Source organism: Sander lucioperca, chromosome 1 (assembly GCF_008315115.2).
Source record: "Sander lucioperca isolate FBNREF2018 chromosome 1, SLUC_FBN_1.2, whole genome shotgun sequence".
Lineage (NCBI taxonomy): Eukaryota > Metazoa > Chordata > Actinopteri > Perciformes > Percidae > Sander > Sander lucioperca.
Window position 1 is genome coordinate 52,557,526 of NC_050173.1, and position 16,237 is coordinate 52,573,762.

The 16,237-nt window shown below is 40.8% G+C and overlaps 1 protein-coding gene across 5 annotated transcripts in view; it reads right to left on the reverse strand.

Moving 5' to 3' along the window:
* Positions 1-16,237, reverse strand: part of il1rapl2 (interleukin 1 receptor accessory protein-like 2) — a 574,476-nt gene that overhangs the window by 26,597 nt on the left and 531,642 nt on the right. For all 5 annotated transcript variants that reach the window (XM_031280024.2, XM_031280023.2, XM_031280026.2 and 2 more), the window contains one exon: positions 11,963-12,108. In XM_031280024.2, coding sequence (XP_031135884.1) covers positions 11,963-12,108 — 146 coding nt within the window. The remainder of the gene's footprint in view (positions 1-11,962; positions 12,109-16,237) is intronic.

Below are 16,237 nucleotides of genomic sequence, written 5' to 3' on the forward strand. Positions count from 1 at the left end.
AAAGCAATTTGTCAAGAAACAACAATGATGATGAAATAAAAATAGATATAAAGTTTGTCTCCAGACGTACCATCTGTCCCTTCTTTCATCGGAACCATGAGATACTAAAATGCCTTGAAATGCAGTTTCTTTGAAGGCAACTAGAAGCTGAAGAGAAAAACCTCAGCTTCTCAACTTCTCTCCAAACTCCAGTCGACATAGATTCTAAATTATATTCTCGAAATCGAGTCAGCTTTTAAGCCAACACAGAGAAGAATTGTTTCCGACACATCCATGCTACCAGTGGTGGAATGTGACTAGGCTAAGTACATTTACTCGGTACTTGTACTTAAAGGTCCTATGCTTTGCGATGCAATGCTGCTTTTTGGATGCTTTTATATAGGCCTTAGGCCTTGAAGTCTCTTTCCCGAAATTCAGCCTTGGTGCAGAATTACAGCCACTAGAGCCAGTCCCACAATGAGCATTCCTTAGGATGTGCCATTTCTGTGTCTGTAGCTTTAAATGCTATTGAGGAGGAGAGAGGGGGGGGGCAAGATGGTGGGTGGGGGTGTAGCCTTGACCAACTGTCATGCTTCGCTTGTTTTCAAGCCATGATGTCTCTCTCTCTCATGGGTGGGCCAAATTCTCTGGGCGGGCAAAGCAGAGAAAGGGGGGGGTAACCTTTCCCCTTATGACGTCATAAAGGGAAGATTCCAGATCGGCCCATCTGAGCTTTCATTTTCTCAAAGGCAGAGCAGGATACCCAGGGCTCGGTTTACACCTATCACCATTTCTAGCCACTGGGGGACCATAGGCAGGCTGGGGGAACTCATATTAATGTTAAAAAACCTCATAAAGTGAAATTTTCATGTCATGGGACCTTTAACTTGAGTCTTTTCATGCCACTTTCTACTTCTACTCCGCTAAATGTTAGATGGAAATATTGTACTTTTTACTCCACTTCATTACTCTGACAGCTTCAGTTACTTTACAAATTAAGGTTTTTGCACGCAAAACACATGTAGTTTATAAAATACAATGTTTTATTATAAATTAAGATACCCAACAATAAAACTTCCAGTCCAGCTGAAATGATTAGCTGATTAAAGACTTTTTTTAGTTGATTGACAGAACTGTTTGGATTGTTTCCAGTTTCTAAAATGCGAGGATTTTTCGGCATTGAGTTCTTTTACTTTTAATACTTTAAGTACATTTTCCTGATGATACTTACATACTTCAACTTAAGTAACGTTCTCAATGCAGGACTTTTACTTGTAACAGAGTACTTTTACTTAAGTAAAGGATCTGAATACTTCTTCCAACATGGCATGCTACGCCCACACAGGTGTTCCCAGTTATTGTGTCTGTTAGAAAAGTTACGTTTGCTATAGTCTTTGCTTCATTTTAGTGTTAAATTATTTGCATGAAGTCTGTGTGCAACTATTTCTGGTTCTCATGAGATAATCATGAGAGCCACTGACCTTGTGAAAAGCACAGAATACCGCTTGTGGAGGAGACGCCGGGCCTGACCAGAGATAAGAAGACATTATCTCTTTGTAATATTACTCCCTTTTCCTCTTTAAAAAGCTGCTGTTCAAGACTATCATTCGTCACTTTCTGTACTTATGCTGGAGTGCTGTAAACTGACTCTACTTGCTGCAAGTAAACTAACTTTTAAGAGAACTCCAGTGATTTGGTCCATTCTTTGATAAATAATTATCCTAACAGTGTCTGATTAGACCTTTTACTCAGATCTGTGTTGGCATACAGTATAAACACTGACATCTCCCTCATTCACCCGTTAGTTTTGTTGTTCCTGTCAGGGCGGGACAACTCTCCCCCTTGTCTTTACTAGAAGTTTTTGAAGGATGTCGACCTCACATAACCCCAACATAGCTCCATCCAGGGCTGTAGTCAAGTCCACCTTTGTCGAGTCCAAGACAAGTCCAAGACCAGAGGCCTGTACTACGAAGCAAGATTTGGCGTTAACGAGGTAACTTCAGGTTCAACCCAGGGTTTTGTGTATCACGACGGTGGAGAGAGAGAGAGAGAGAGAGAGAGAGAGAGAGAGAGAGAGAGAGAGAGAGAGAGAGAGAGAGACCGACAACCCTGTTAACATTCCCTGATGGGTATTTTTATGAAAGATATAGATTTTCAGCGGAGGGAATTACGTATAGGCTATTTGTCGGCTTCTTGAGCCGTACATTATTTGCTCTCACGATCGCTTACCACTGCTAAGCTAAAGCAACAACAGTTTATGGAAAGCACAAGTGTAATTATGGTCAGATCTTGTGCATGACTGATGGGGAAGTGATATTGATACAAGTGTTGTGATTTACACATTTGTAGCATCGGCTATTTTTTTGCCAGCTTTCCTTCCAGTTTTAGGAAGCAGCGACTGTATTGCGTTTTGCCTGTAAAACCCTGTCTGTGTTCTTCATATTTATGTAGAATTATAGTTTGCTCTTCTTATGTAAACTATGCGGCTCTGGTAGATGTTTGCGAGTGGTCATGCTGTGCAAATACCGCCTCTTTTATGTGAACGCGCGTCGATGGATTGGGAAACCCTGGGTTGATTGAACTAGTTTTTAACCATCGTGACACAGGTTATGCGGGACCGCGGTTGTTAGGTTAGGTGAAGCCGGGTAACTGAAATAAATCCAAGGCATGTTGATCTTCATTCGTAGTACAGGCCTCTGGACTAGTCGAGACCGAGTCAAGACCGAGTCCAAAGAGGTTTGAGTCCAAGTCAAGACCGTGTCCAAAGGAGACAGAAAAAAGACCACTTACTTACCTGTTCATAATTTATTTGACGCGAGAGACAGTATATCTTCTATTTAAGATCGGACTCGAAACCTGAGCTGCTGCGTCGGGGACTGAGCCTCTGCATATGGGTGTCCGCTCTCCCAGGTGAGCTACCTAGGCGCCCACTCTATTATTATGTTAAAAATGCAAGTGCAGAGTACAACACTGTAGGATCAAATTAGGCCATATTTTACACTTACTTCACATTTTAGATGTTGTTGAAAAATTTAACAAATAACAAGCAACATGTGTCGCTAAAAAATTATATATAGTATGTTCCCATTCTTGAACTTAATACTTATCCATAGTACAAAGTGCTCGATGACATTGTGTCAGTGGCCAAAATGAAAATGATTGAAGCCTGATGATTGAGTATATGATGCAGCCAGGCGTATATCAGGGGACCAATGTTAATGCCTGTTCTAGATGGATTTTGAACTAAACCAAAACCTATTTTCTGAACAAGCGTGCTTCATCAATGGTTTTGTGGAGGAAGTGGAAGAGGAAGTTACTTTAGAAAAAATGTATATAGTGCTGGATTCGGTTGAGACCAACTAGAATATTTGGCGAGTCCAATGGGCGAGTCCGAGACAAGTCTGAGTCCAAATACCAACGAGTCCAAGACAAGTCCGAGACAATAGAAAAACCCTCTCGGTGTCCGGTCTCAAGTACTACAGCCCTGGCTCCACCCAACCTCAACCTGAGCAAAGGTCTAACCCTAACCCTTCAAAGTGCTCAGAAAAAAATGGAAACTTGAATATCTACAGTACAATTAAATGACAACTGGGCAAACACCATCTGCCGGTAAAGATCTTGTGATATGAGTGGATACTCCAGAACCGTAAATGGACCTCATGTTGAAATACATTTTTTTCCACAAGAAGTTTGAGATAAGCTAGATAGCTTATTACATTTTTGTAAAGAGTGAGTCTTTTTGTGGAAAAAGTGAGACTTTTTTTCGAAGATTAAGTAGATAGTATCACTCAATGGCCCCATCGAGTACACTTTCACATTTCAAGCGTCCGGTGTCGCCGATGAGATTTTAGACACTTTCTTATACACTTATCTACATCTCTGCTGCCAGATCACACATCTGATTCCATCTGTCCTGCTTCTCCCAGGCAGCAGGCAAATTTGCTTAAGCCCCACTCCAATCCAGAGGGTGGTGGTAATGCACAGAAATGCAAGAAGAAGAATAAACGTTGCACTCTAACAGTTTAGTTACAATAACAACAAGAGAAAGGGAAAATAACTGCTAATTTTTAGTGAGATATCAGTATAAGTTGATATTGATACGGCTTTTCAGATGCATTTGCACGTTTTTTTTAGTATGTGGGAGCTATCTGATTGGTCCAAGACGCATGAAGTGACTAAGTACACGTTCAGCCCCGACAAAATGAAGCAAAATGTTAATTCAAACTGAAACTGGGGGGCATTGAACACCCTGCTGTGTGCGCAATCGCACTGCCTTTTTATTACCACGACTTCACATACACGTCGCTGCTGATTGGGTGACATCTCTGACACACCCACCAAACAGGAGAAAACACACCTCAAAGCCCGTTGCACACTGTTTAATAGTGCTTCGAGGAAACGTGCACGGTGCACACAGTTTTGGGACTGACCGTGCCCTAAATGTGAACAGGGTTGAAGGGAAGTTTGGGGCTGTGACTCCCATCCTCCCTTCCTCATCCCAAATCCGTCCTCACTGTTTTGTGAATCTAAATGAGTTTTTGCTTAGATGCAGCAAATAAGATTGGAGATTGGAGCCTGTGATGAACCCAAACTCAAACCTTCAGAAACCTTTGGAACCTTTGAATGACATCAGAGAAACCATGTCTGTCTAGTCCCTGTCTGTTCCTCTGTCTATTATTTCCTTTCAATCCCTCCTCTTTTTTGTCAGCTCTTATTAGTCTCTCTCCCTCCCTCCACTTTTTTCTTTCAAGCAAGATTCTAGTCATGGTGGCTGAAGGCAGCTCTTTCTGCTCTGTCAGTTACAATAAGTAGATGTGCATGGTGTGTGTACTGTAGGTGTGTGTGTGTGTGTGTGTGTGTGTGTGTGTGTGTCTGCGGGAGTGCATGCGTGCAACATAGATGCATCAACCCATTAACTTGGGTCACTGCAGGGTGGGAGCACACCCTAATTCAATCACACACACACAGTGCATGAAATCAAGCTTTAATAACTTGTGCTAACTTAGGATACCTTGTGCTTTGTTTAGGCTGTCATGTTGTGTTCAGGAGCCCAAATCTGACCCTATTAGCTTCAAGGCTTCAGGCCAGGAGACACCGGAACAGTCTGCTGGCTAGTTAGCCAGGTTAGTGAACTTTTCAAAAAGTAGCCTACATTGGAGGTGGAAATTACAAATGACTTTGCTCATTCAAATGGTTTTGCTCAGTTCAATTTAAAGGTTAATAGTATACTGACTGTGTAGTTAGTTCATTGACATCGCTGTTCAACACAGCGTGACTCAATGTTCAGTCTCTTAAACTTAAAGTTCAGTCGGTTGCAGGTTCAACAGTTTTGTTTATTACAAAACTCGACACAAAGTTTGTACATTCGATCTCATTCACTTTCATTCAATAAATTCAAACTTTACATATATGGCATGCCATTATATATATATATATATATATATATATATATATATATATATAATTCATAGAGCTCTCTATTACCCTGTTTTTATCTGTTTTTAAAAGGAGCCATGCTCGTAATTTCGTTCATGCTTTACATTGCTGTGTTTTGCTGAATGACAATAAAAGGAATCTTGAATCTTAAATCTAATATCCAACATGAACCTACAAACATATATGACATTTTACGAATAAAAACTTCATATTTCTATATGAATATATGCTATCATATTTCAGCTCATTGTTTTGGTTTTACGGCCGGTATTTTTTTTGTTTCGGTTCAGTTTGCTAACACCATTGCCGGAGCAATATATGGTGATATACAGCTTCACAGTGTTCACGGCTTGTTTAGCTGCCATAAGATGGCCAAAAAAACATGTATATATACATATAATAAGGGTGAATGTACATCTACTTAAGGTGCTTTCCCCAAGTACTCATCTTTAGCTGTACACAATCCCCACACAATCCCCCGCTTAGATTAGATTCAACTTTATTGTCATTGCACAAGTAAGGACAACCAGTACAACGAAATGCAGTTTTACATCTAACCAGTAGTGCAATCACTAAAAGTGCTTTTTTCTTTATAGCAGTGCTTACAAAGGCATAAAACACAGAATGCAGTATGATCATGCAGTATGATCCGCTGCAACGTATGTTGTGTAAACTGAGCTGATAATAGTGTTACCTCTTCTTACAGTGATGAAGACATGCTTTATGTGTTATTGTGAGATGCTGCACCTTATTAAAACAGCTCTAACCATAGCCTTGAGTTCTCTTATTCAGCCCAGAAGCTATTCTAATTGTCCTGTCTGTTGGCTTACGTGCCCATAAAAAAATAACATTTTTTATAAGACCAGCCAATGTCATTTACAGCTAAAAGTTATACATATATTTGAAAATATCCCTAAACTTCCACACAAAATCATGCAAAGACCATGCAGTTTTATTTGTAATCAAACCCCATCAGCTGGCTCTATCCAAACACCTAAACAAATACTGGTGTTCTGAGGAGGATAGAACAATAAAGTTTGCTCGGAAATTAAAATGAAGCTCCTTACTAAAAATACTTCTCAGGTTGACAGAATCATGGCACTGAAACAGTGCAGTATCTGGTGAGTCACACTGAATGGGGGACTCTTTTCCAGGTTAAAGCTATTATCTTGCTCATTTCCTTTAAATCTATACTGATCACAGAAAAGGAGATGTAGATAAAGAGAGCAAGCTTTTGGACAACTGAGATGTGGATTGTTCAGAGTGGGCTGCTATTTCTAAATTGAGAAATAAATGGGAGGAAAAGAGAAAGCTGGAAAAAGATAAGAAAAAGATTAAGAGACAGAAAGGAGAAGGAAGACATGAGTGTGTTTTAGAAAGATGTGGAGCGGCCCACTTCATTTGGAATCCAAAGGAAACGTGTATGAGATGCACATAAACAACCAGTACAGAGACAGTGCTCCATCATCCACCCTAATCCATTAGAGCACCCACACATTTTTTGCTACATTTCATTTCATTCATTTGAAGCTGATGGAGTACTGCAGCTGACAGGGATACTTTGAACATGTACTGATACTTGCTTCAAGTTCCAGCTACTTGAGTATTCCACTGTGTGTGTATGTGTACCTTTATACTGTATGTGTGTACAGTAAAGTACACTTAAATACACGATAGTGCTTTTGAAGGTCCCATATTGTAAAAAGTGAGATTTCCATGTTTTTTTTTACTATAAAGCAGGTCAAGGTGCTATATACTGTAAATACTCAATCCACTGAAAAATGCACACAGCCCGTGTTTAGAAACTGTGCCTTTAAACGAGCCGTCAGGACTTTACGGTTGTGATGTCACAACTATACTATATATAGGTGGAAAGTGCCGCTTCAGTGCCGTTACAGTCATTCCCCGGCTGCAATGACGGTGCAGAGATGCAGGGTGCAGATGCAGAAGACCTGGAAACGCTGGCCAATCAGAGCAGACTGGGCATTTTCGGGAGGGGGGGCTTAAAGAGACAGGCGCTAAAACAGTACAAACAAGTGTTTCAGACAGAGGGTAGCCTCGCATTGCCAGACCCTCCTCCACAGTGCTGCGGAGGAGGGTCTGGCTAGTCCACACAACATTTAGGATGGGAGAAAAACGTGCGCTGGTTCATTGGAATTTCTTTAAACCAATCACAATTAGGGCTGGGCGATATGGAGAAAATCAAATATCACGATATTTTTGACCAAATACCTCAATATCGGTACCGCAACGATATTGTAGTGTTGACTATTGGTGCTTTCACAAAATATTTACACAATGAGATTTTTGATAAATAATCATCAGTAATGTGGATATAATGACTAAGTGGGTAAAGGCAAATATCAGAACAGCTAGAACAGTCTGGTAAGTTCAGAATCACTTTACTGTAATGCAGCCTTTAAAACCAGGAAAAGACAACACTTACGCCATATTACGATATTACGATATCCAAAATCTACGACAATATCTAGTCTCATATCATGATATCGATATAATATCGATATATTACCCAGCTCTAATCACAATCATCTTGGGCAGTGCTAAGCGCCAGATGGAGCAACTGTGCCTCTGTAAAATAGCCTCGGGAAGGAACTTGTTTTGGTGGAACATGTGTACGTTTAAAGGTTGTTTAAGTCGTGCAACAGAAAACTCAGATTGGACAGATAGTCTAGCTAGCTGTCTGGATTTACCCTGCAGAGATCTGAGGAGCAGTTAACCATAGTCCTCAGAAATCCACCAGAGTTTAAAATGCCAACACAAAGAAAGCGTAAGGTGACGTACATCCGGCAGAATTTCCGACGGCACCTAAACAATCTCGGAAATGAAACATCGTCGGTATAGACTAGACAGAGGGTAAATACAGGTATATTCAGACAGACAGTATGAGAAAGATAATGTGTTTTTCTAACATTAGGGCATGTAAACCTACTCCAGTAGAAACCCAAAATACAAGTATGAACCTGAAAAAAGCATAATATGGGACCTTTAAACAATCCCATTACACATAATGCCTACCATGTGGAGAATGTGTGTGTGTTTCGGTGTATAGGTCTAATCAAACGTGCACATGCAAATGCAGAATATGCTGTTAGCTATATAATAGCAATGCTGCCAGTTGCTTTACTGTAAAACTTTGCACAGAAACACACACAGTACACACTCCTGTATTCACCGAGGTAATTACAGTGTGAAGTAATGACCCCACAGTTTTCGTACTGACCCGCTGTGGAGGTGTATGTCTGTGTGATCCCATGTGTGTGTGTACTTGTGCATGTGTGTGTGAGTCCCTAAGGTGCTAGTTAAGTATAGTAAGATAGATTTGACACCCAAGGCATTCAGCAGGAATCAGGCGGGGTGTCAGAAAGAACTGTTTTTAATCCTCCTCTCTCTCCCTCTCTTCTTTTCTCTTTTTGTCTTAATTTCGGCTCTCCAAATATTCTCATACACCCCTCAGCTTCCCCATTTTTATCTCTCTGTCTGAATCTTTTATTTCTCCTTTGTTCTCCATTTCCGTGCCTCGTTCTGCCTCCCACCGTTTCTGCGCCTGTTTATCTCTTTCCACATTCCCCCCAATTCACCCTGTCCCTACTCTTCTGCATGGCGTTCATTTAATTCATGTAGTGGGCATTCATGCGGCCCTTTTTTCCACTGAAATGTAAGGTAAGGGAGACAATTCATCTCCTCCTCCGGTGCCGTTTCTCCTTGTCTCTCTAGGTTTCTCTCTCTTTCTGCGGGTTGTGGCCTCTGACCCAAACAGCCCGGTTCTCTTTGCTTATCAGATGGAAAGCAAGATACAGCAGGACTGCTGCAAATGTTTTACAAAGGGAGCTGTGCCCTCATGCATTTTTCAGCTGAATATTTAAAGCGCTAACTATGAGATCCTGTTTTTTTATTTTGTCTCCATCTGTGCTGCTCAGCACTGTCTGCTGTGGTGTATTTTCACCACACGTTCTGCAGATCACCTGTCAATCAAACAGAGTGTTCAGTACTGTAGGATCCTTTCTCTTTGATTCTGTGTTGATTCTGCTATTTTGTTGTTGTCATCTGTTTCAGAGTGGCTAACAAAACTTTTGAAATTAATCTTTGGAAGAGCTTTTATATCTTGCACATTTCATAATGACAGCACACATTTAAAGTCTTAATTATCTTGGAAGCTCTTCACATCCACAAATAAACTTAGCACAAAAAGTAAGGAAATTTGTGTTTGGTAGATTATTTCTCTGTGGTAACAATGGTTTTTGGCAATAAATCTTATACCGTTGGAAAGCCTGTTTAGTTCCCTTTCAAATGGTGCCCCATTTGTAAGGAACATGCATTTGTGGGATGAGCAGCAGCGCTGAGTATGTGGGTTGCGCCCATGAAAAATTTGCCAAATCTTCTCTGCCAATGCCAAACAGCTTATTCTGCCATTGACTCGTTTGGTGGATTGGATGATGAAGTTTGAAGAAACAAGACATATTAGCAATTTAACAATTTATTCATTTCACAAACAGGAGCCTCAGTAGCGTGTGGAAGAACCATACACAGCCACAACAGCCTGGCTCCTCATCCTCATGCTGGTCACCAGCCTGGTCACACACTGCTGTGGGATGGCATCCCATTCTTCAACCAGCATTTGTCGCAAGTCAGCCAACGTGGTTGTGTTGGTCACTCTGGCACGAACAGCACGCCCAAGCTGATCCCACAAGTGTTCAATGGGGTTGAGGTCAGGACTGCTGGCAGGCCATTCCATCCTCTCCACTCCCACATTCTGGAGGTAGTCTCTGATAAACCCCGCCCTGTGGGGGCGAGCGTCGTCATCTTGGAGGATAGAGTTCGCTCCCAGACTGTGGAGATATGGGATTGCCACTGGTTGCAGAATCTCATCTCTATATCTCTCTGCATTGTGATTGCCTCCAATGATGACAAGCCTCGTTTTTTCCAGTGAGGGGAGATGCCGCCTCACACATCACACTGCCTCCACCAAAAGGTGTTACTCTATTGGTGCAGCAATCAGCATAGGGTTATCCGCGTCTTCTCCACACTTTGACCCCATGATCCAACTGCCGTAGGCAGAATCATCCAATCCACCAAACGAGTCAATGGCAGAATAAGCTGTTTGGCATTGGCAGAGAAGATTTGGCAAATTTTTCATGGACGCAACCCACATACTCAGCGCTGCTGCTCATCCCACAAATGCATGTTCCTTACAAATGGGGCACCATTTGAAAGGGAACTAAACAGGCTTTCCAACGGTATAAGACTTATTGCCAAAAACCATTGTTACCACAGAGAAATAATCTACCAAACACAAATTTCCTTACTTTTTGTGCTAAGTTTATTTACTGGGTCATAAAAGTAGCATCAGTTCCTGAGCTGCATGGCGGGGTAATCCTTTTTAAAAGAATCATAAAGAGAAATGGAATATGTCCCAGGTAACTAGAGCAGACACAGTTTTATATTTAGCATGCCAGGGTTTTTTTGGGCATTTTTGTCATTTTCTTTTGCTGATTTAATGGTCTGCCTCCGAAAAACGAGCTTTGTTGAGCAGTGGCTCTCACAAAGAGGCCAGCAACGGCAGAGAGAGACAGCGGGGAAAAACACAGTTTAGAGCCAGCATAATCACTAAAATATCTATTTTCACTAAAATATGCTGGCTAACTCGGTGAATGAACGGTTTATTTTGACCAAAGCAGAACTGGTGGTTGTTGGAACAGTGGACAAACTGACCAAGTTTGCTGAGTTTTCTTTTGTTTAATCCAAGTTTAAGTGAAGTGTGTTTTTTACGATGAGTTAACAAGGCAATTAGTTCGGTAAAAGATAGAAACTTGAATTCAGAAGGTTTATGGTTGTATTTTTCTGTTTAATAAGGAAAATAGGTGTAACAATATTTCCTTTTTTGACATCTTTGTGTATTTTGTTTATTCATTAAACTAAAAAGCGAAGAGAGCTTGTGGAACATATCAAATTCGTCACTCAAACACATCTCCCAGCTGAAAAACTCAGAAAAATGGTATTTCTTATAATATATAACATTCCCTTAAGAATTCATGTTTAGAATACATATGTAGATATTTTGGCTGATATCTGACTTGCAATGTGGTATCAGACTTCCCTTCATCACTTGATGGTGCAAGGCAAATACGTTAAATAATTAATTTCCGTGCAATGGTTTGGTTCTCAATTCTGTTTGTTAGGTTAGGTTTTCATTTCAGGGATACCATAGCTTCAAACTGTATCAAAAAAGCTACATCAGTAGATAATAAGAATTGACAACCTTACTAAACTTTGATCTTCCCAAAATCATTTTCTCTTCTTTAAAGTGTAAGTTTTTCGTCTTTCGCAAAAGAAAGCAGCTGTGGGGTGCCACAGGGCTTTGTTTTAGGCCCTATTTAACATTCCCTGTACTTACTTTTTATCATTAATTTTATGTCTCTCACTCAGATTCATTGTTTGAAGAAAAGCGACAGTAATGAGATAATGACAATTATGGCAGATTTTCTTAATTCTATCCAACTAAAATGGGAAGGAAGGAAAGAGATAGTACCTTTCTTCTGCAGTATAGCACTCCCGCTGCGCCTCCCTATGTGGTTCTCCACATAACAGGTGTAGTTGGCCAGGTCTGCCTCCTCCACAGCATCAAACATTAGGGATAGCTGCACCTCCTTCTCCCCTAAATGCTCCCTCAAAATCCTGGACAAACACACAAAGAGAAGACGATAGTCACAGACAGCAGGGACATCTCTTTTCCCCAAATATACTCCTTTAAAACCCTTTTAAGGAAGACAAGGAGAACATAAACACGTATGCAACATTAGATGGATTAGCTGGAGTTTTCTCTGTCTTCTCTGAGAGAGGCAAGAAGAGGAAGAGAACAGGGACAGAAGTAAACATCTTAGAGACAGGTGGCCATCCATATCTCTTAAATGACTACAAAGGCTGTAAAGGAGAAAGAGGATAACAGGAGAGAAGGGGAAAGTAAGAGGAGAGGAAAAACGAGTGGAGTATAGAGCAGATGAAAAAAGGAGGACAGAGGGATGAGGGCAAGGAGACGTGTAGAACACATTGGCGACAGCTGGAAAAAGCCTCTCCTCATGGTGAGGTCATACTATAAAAGCCTGCGAGGAAGAGAGGAGGTGGAGGAGGGGGAGACTGAACTGATGTTTGGGTCACGACGTGCACCTTTGAGCCTGATTTACGGTCAGATTTGGCCATGATCAGTGATATCTGTGCTGACTTGGCAAATCCAGAGCAGTCAGCACAGACGGTCCAATGAGACACAGGTTCTCCCATTTCGCTTCATGCGGCTGTAATAGTGGTAATTTCATTTAATGCATTCTTATTTTATTTCTTTTTTAATAATTTAAATAATTTCATATATGTATATCTAGGTAAGTGCTTGTAAATCATACACTCATTCAGTTTTCATTTTACAGAAAAAGAGCCATAAGGACCATCATTAGAAGTCGATTTCCAGATTTATCAAATCCATTGTTTGTTCAGTTAAAGTTGTTGAAATGTTATGATCTAGTAGTTTACAGTATTCTGCAAATAATGTAGAAAGTTCGCAAGAGTAATTCGCCTGCCAACATCCAAAAAAGGTTTGAGAAAAGCGAAAGTCATTACAACTTAAAAGGAACTGAGATATTCAAAGAACCGAGATGAGAACGGTGCATCACAGTGAAAGGAATCAGTTTGTGGAACAATCTCAACAGTGAAACCTAAGAATTTAAAACAAACATTATATTTAAAAAAAACAAACAATTAAAGCAAAACTGTTGAGTAAATACAGTGAAATGTGTTGATTCAGTTTTTGTCCTGTTCTTTTGTGACTGGTGAGGGGGAAGGGAAGAGTTTCTTATTTAATTATTTGTTTTGTTAATATATGTTTTGTGAAACTTAACACTTTACAAACCATGATGTTCATAAGTTGAGATTTTGTTAACATAATTATTTCACTTTGCAAGAGGCCTCCTTTCTTTGTTGAGGGAACTTATTTCAGCAGTTGACCCATCACGAAGCCCTGCCAGCCTTAGCTGCTATGTCTGTCAAACTTTCTGCCTAGCACTGCCCCGTAAGTAGAGTCTAATGATAACGGTGGCATATACCACTGGTAATTTGTGGTCATTTTTTTAAATAATGGGCCACTGATGCCCACAGAGGCAGACAAAAGCAGGTTTCTCATTGTTAGCCATTGGCCACTTTGAGAAAGCACATGCCTAACTAAAATCTTGAACAAGCATAAGTCTTTCGAGGCAACAAATAAATGTGATCGGGGCGGTTTCCCTTTTTTTATAAGATCATACACAACACAGCTCTGTTGAACACATCAGGACTTAGGGCGTTTTCACACCTGTAGTTCATTTGCTTTGGTCCGAATCAGTTGGTGAGTTTGTAAACTTGGAGTGATTTCCCCTTGGTTTGGTTTGGTTTGGTTTCACACCTGGAAAAATCCAAGTGTACCAAAATGCGCCATTACAAATCACGCAAGAACGTCCACTCCTCTTATTGGTCGGATGTGTCTGGGGGCGGGAGCAAGAAAGTAAATACAGGAAGAAGGTCCTGTGTTCTGGACTAGTGCATATTTCTTGCATCTCCATGGTCAAACAAGCTCATTTCATTAAAATGATCATTGATCAATGACAATTTTACGCGAGCGACGTTACTACGTCTGCTCTGTTTACCGAGACTATGCGGTGTCTCTAATTTTAGCGGCAGCTGGTTTGACCATGGAGATGTGAGTGACGGACGGCAAGTTTGACCACTGTCTATTTCTGTGATAGAAACACTGCAAGCTGCTACAGTTTGCTGCTCTGCTGCATCGCAGATTGCTAAACACACCTGACTACAGGAGACATTAGCTCAGACTTGCAGAGCATGTATAGTTGGTGCGGTTCGAGTACACAAACAAACCGCTCCAGAGTTCGATTGAAAGCGTACCGAGACCACATCTTTAAGCAGGTCTCGGTACGCTTGTTTGGTTTTGGTGCGCACCCGAGTGCGAATGCCGCGTTCTCACCTGCCCTGACGAACTTCACCAGCGGGACAAACAAACTCTAGTGCGATTCAACCGAACTAAACGAGGCAGTTGTGAAAGCACCCTTAGACTGGATAGTATTTTAACATTCCTGCCGTTAAGCCCAGTCTCAGCTGGCATTTAATCCCTCTCTTCTTTCTTTGATGTTTCCATTTGAAAATCTCTACCGGCGAATTAGCAGAATCAGCAAGAGGAGAGTCACACAGTGGTGAGTTGATTTTCCTATCCTCATTAGTGTCTTGTTGTCGTATATCATCTTGTCCAATGAAATACAGCAAACATTGTAAAAAATAACTAAAATAGCATAAATTGTTCACAAAGCTGACAGTAAGGCAGCTGGACAGGTCCATGTCTTTTAGGAACACAAAGTAATAATTATATGCTAACGCGTGGCTTTGGAAGTAAGTTACCATTGAGGTAACCAGTTAGCCATGCTCACATTAGCGACTAACACTATGTTAGAGCAAATAAACACAGTTTAATCCATCCATTACAAGGCTGCTATCTTTTTGAGGAAAGGTAATAAATCCCTGCTCGAGGGAGGAGTTTAGTGAACAGTCGATGACGACAGTTGACCATTTCATTTACCCCCCACCTACTATTAACAAAGTCTGTCCTGTGGTCCAGAGGGGAGAATTGTTTTAAAAGCCAGTGTCTTGTTCACTGAACTCAGTGTCAGCTTCTAATGCTTGAGTATTCACAGCTTGAACCTCAGAGGAAATTGCCTTAGACTGGGACAGGACCAGAGAAAATAAGGGTGGAGTGTGAACTAAGACAAACTTGGACTGGCTCTTGGAGTGTCACAATGCTGTGTCAAATATAGAAGGTCTTGTGTGTGCAGCTAGCATTAACACTGTATTTAAACTGCAATCACAGTGCAGGTAAGTTGGATTTTCAGGATATGGCAGTGGTTGAGAAATAAGAACTACAGTTACTACTACTGGTTTTTTTCTTTTTCTGTTTCTGAAACCTACCTACATGCAATTGTGTTTTCAACAATGTCCTACTGTCTTCCAATCTGGTCTCTTACCACTAAGGACATTACTGAACCAATAGCACAACTATACAATCGAGCTCTCAAGATCCACAGTAATCTTCCAAAGTGGTCTCACCATTGCATTGCACTCACACGCTCTGACTTACCAGAAGTACATAAAACAGCCACGCTATTGCATTTTATTTTCAGATTCAAAATAGCACTTCAACACTTGCTGCACTTCTTCCGACACACAATTTGAGACCGGTACGCCTCACTAGGTCAGTTTCACAGGCAATCATTCCAGTCCCCCCAAACAAAAACAACTCTGGTCAGAAATCCTTTTTTCATACATACACCAAAATTTGGAATGACATTCCCCATCACATCAGAACACTAACATCAATCACATATTTCAAAAAGGCATACACCCTGTTCCTTCTCAACAACTTACACTTGCACTCATTGATTGTTCATGTATTGTCCAAGTCTTGTTTGCACAGTCTGTATTGTTGTTTTTAGTTGTCTGTAGTTGTCTAGCCCATGCTAATGTCCTGTACAAGTGTTTCTGTCTTCATGTGCCGTGTGTTCTATGTTCTATGTTTCTGCAGAACAGGAACCTGCTGGAAACCAGTTTTTAAACTGAGTCAGGCCCATTTAAACTGTAACTTAATGTAACTTTTAATCCTTTCCTGTATAATAACTGAAATGAAATGAAAAAGGGGTATTAAACCAAACAAGCAATAATTACAGTACAGTACCACATGCCAAATATGAAAATGTGTATTTACTGTACTATATACTGTATG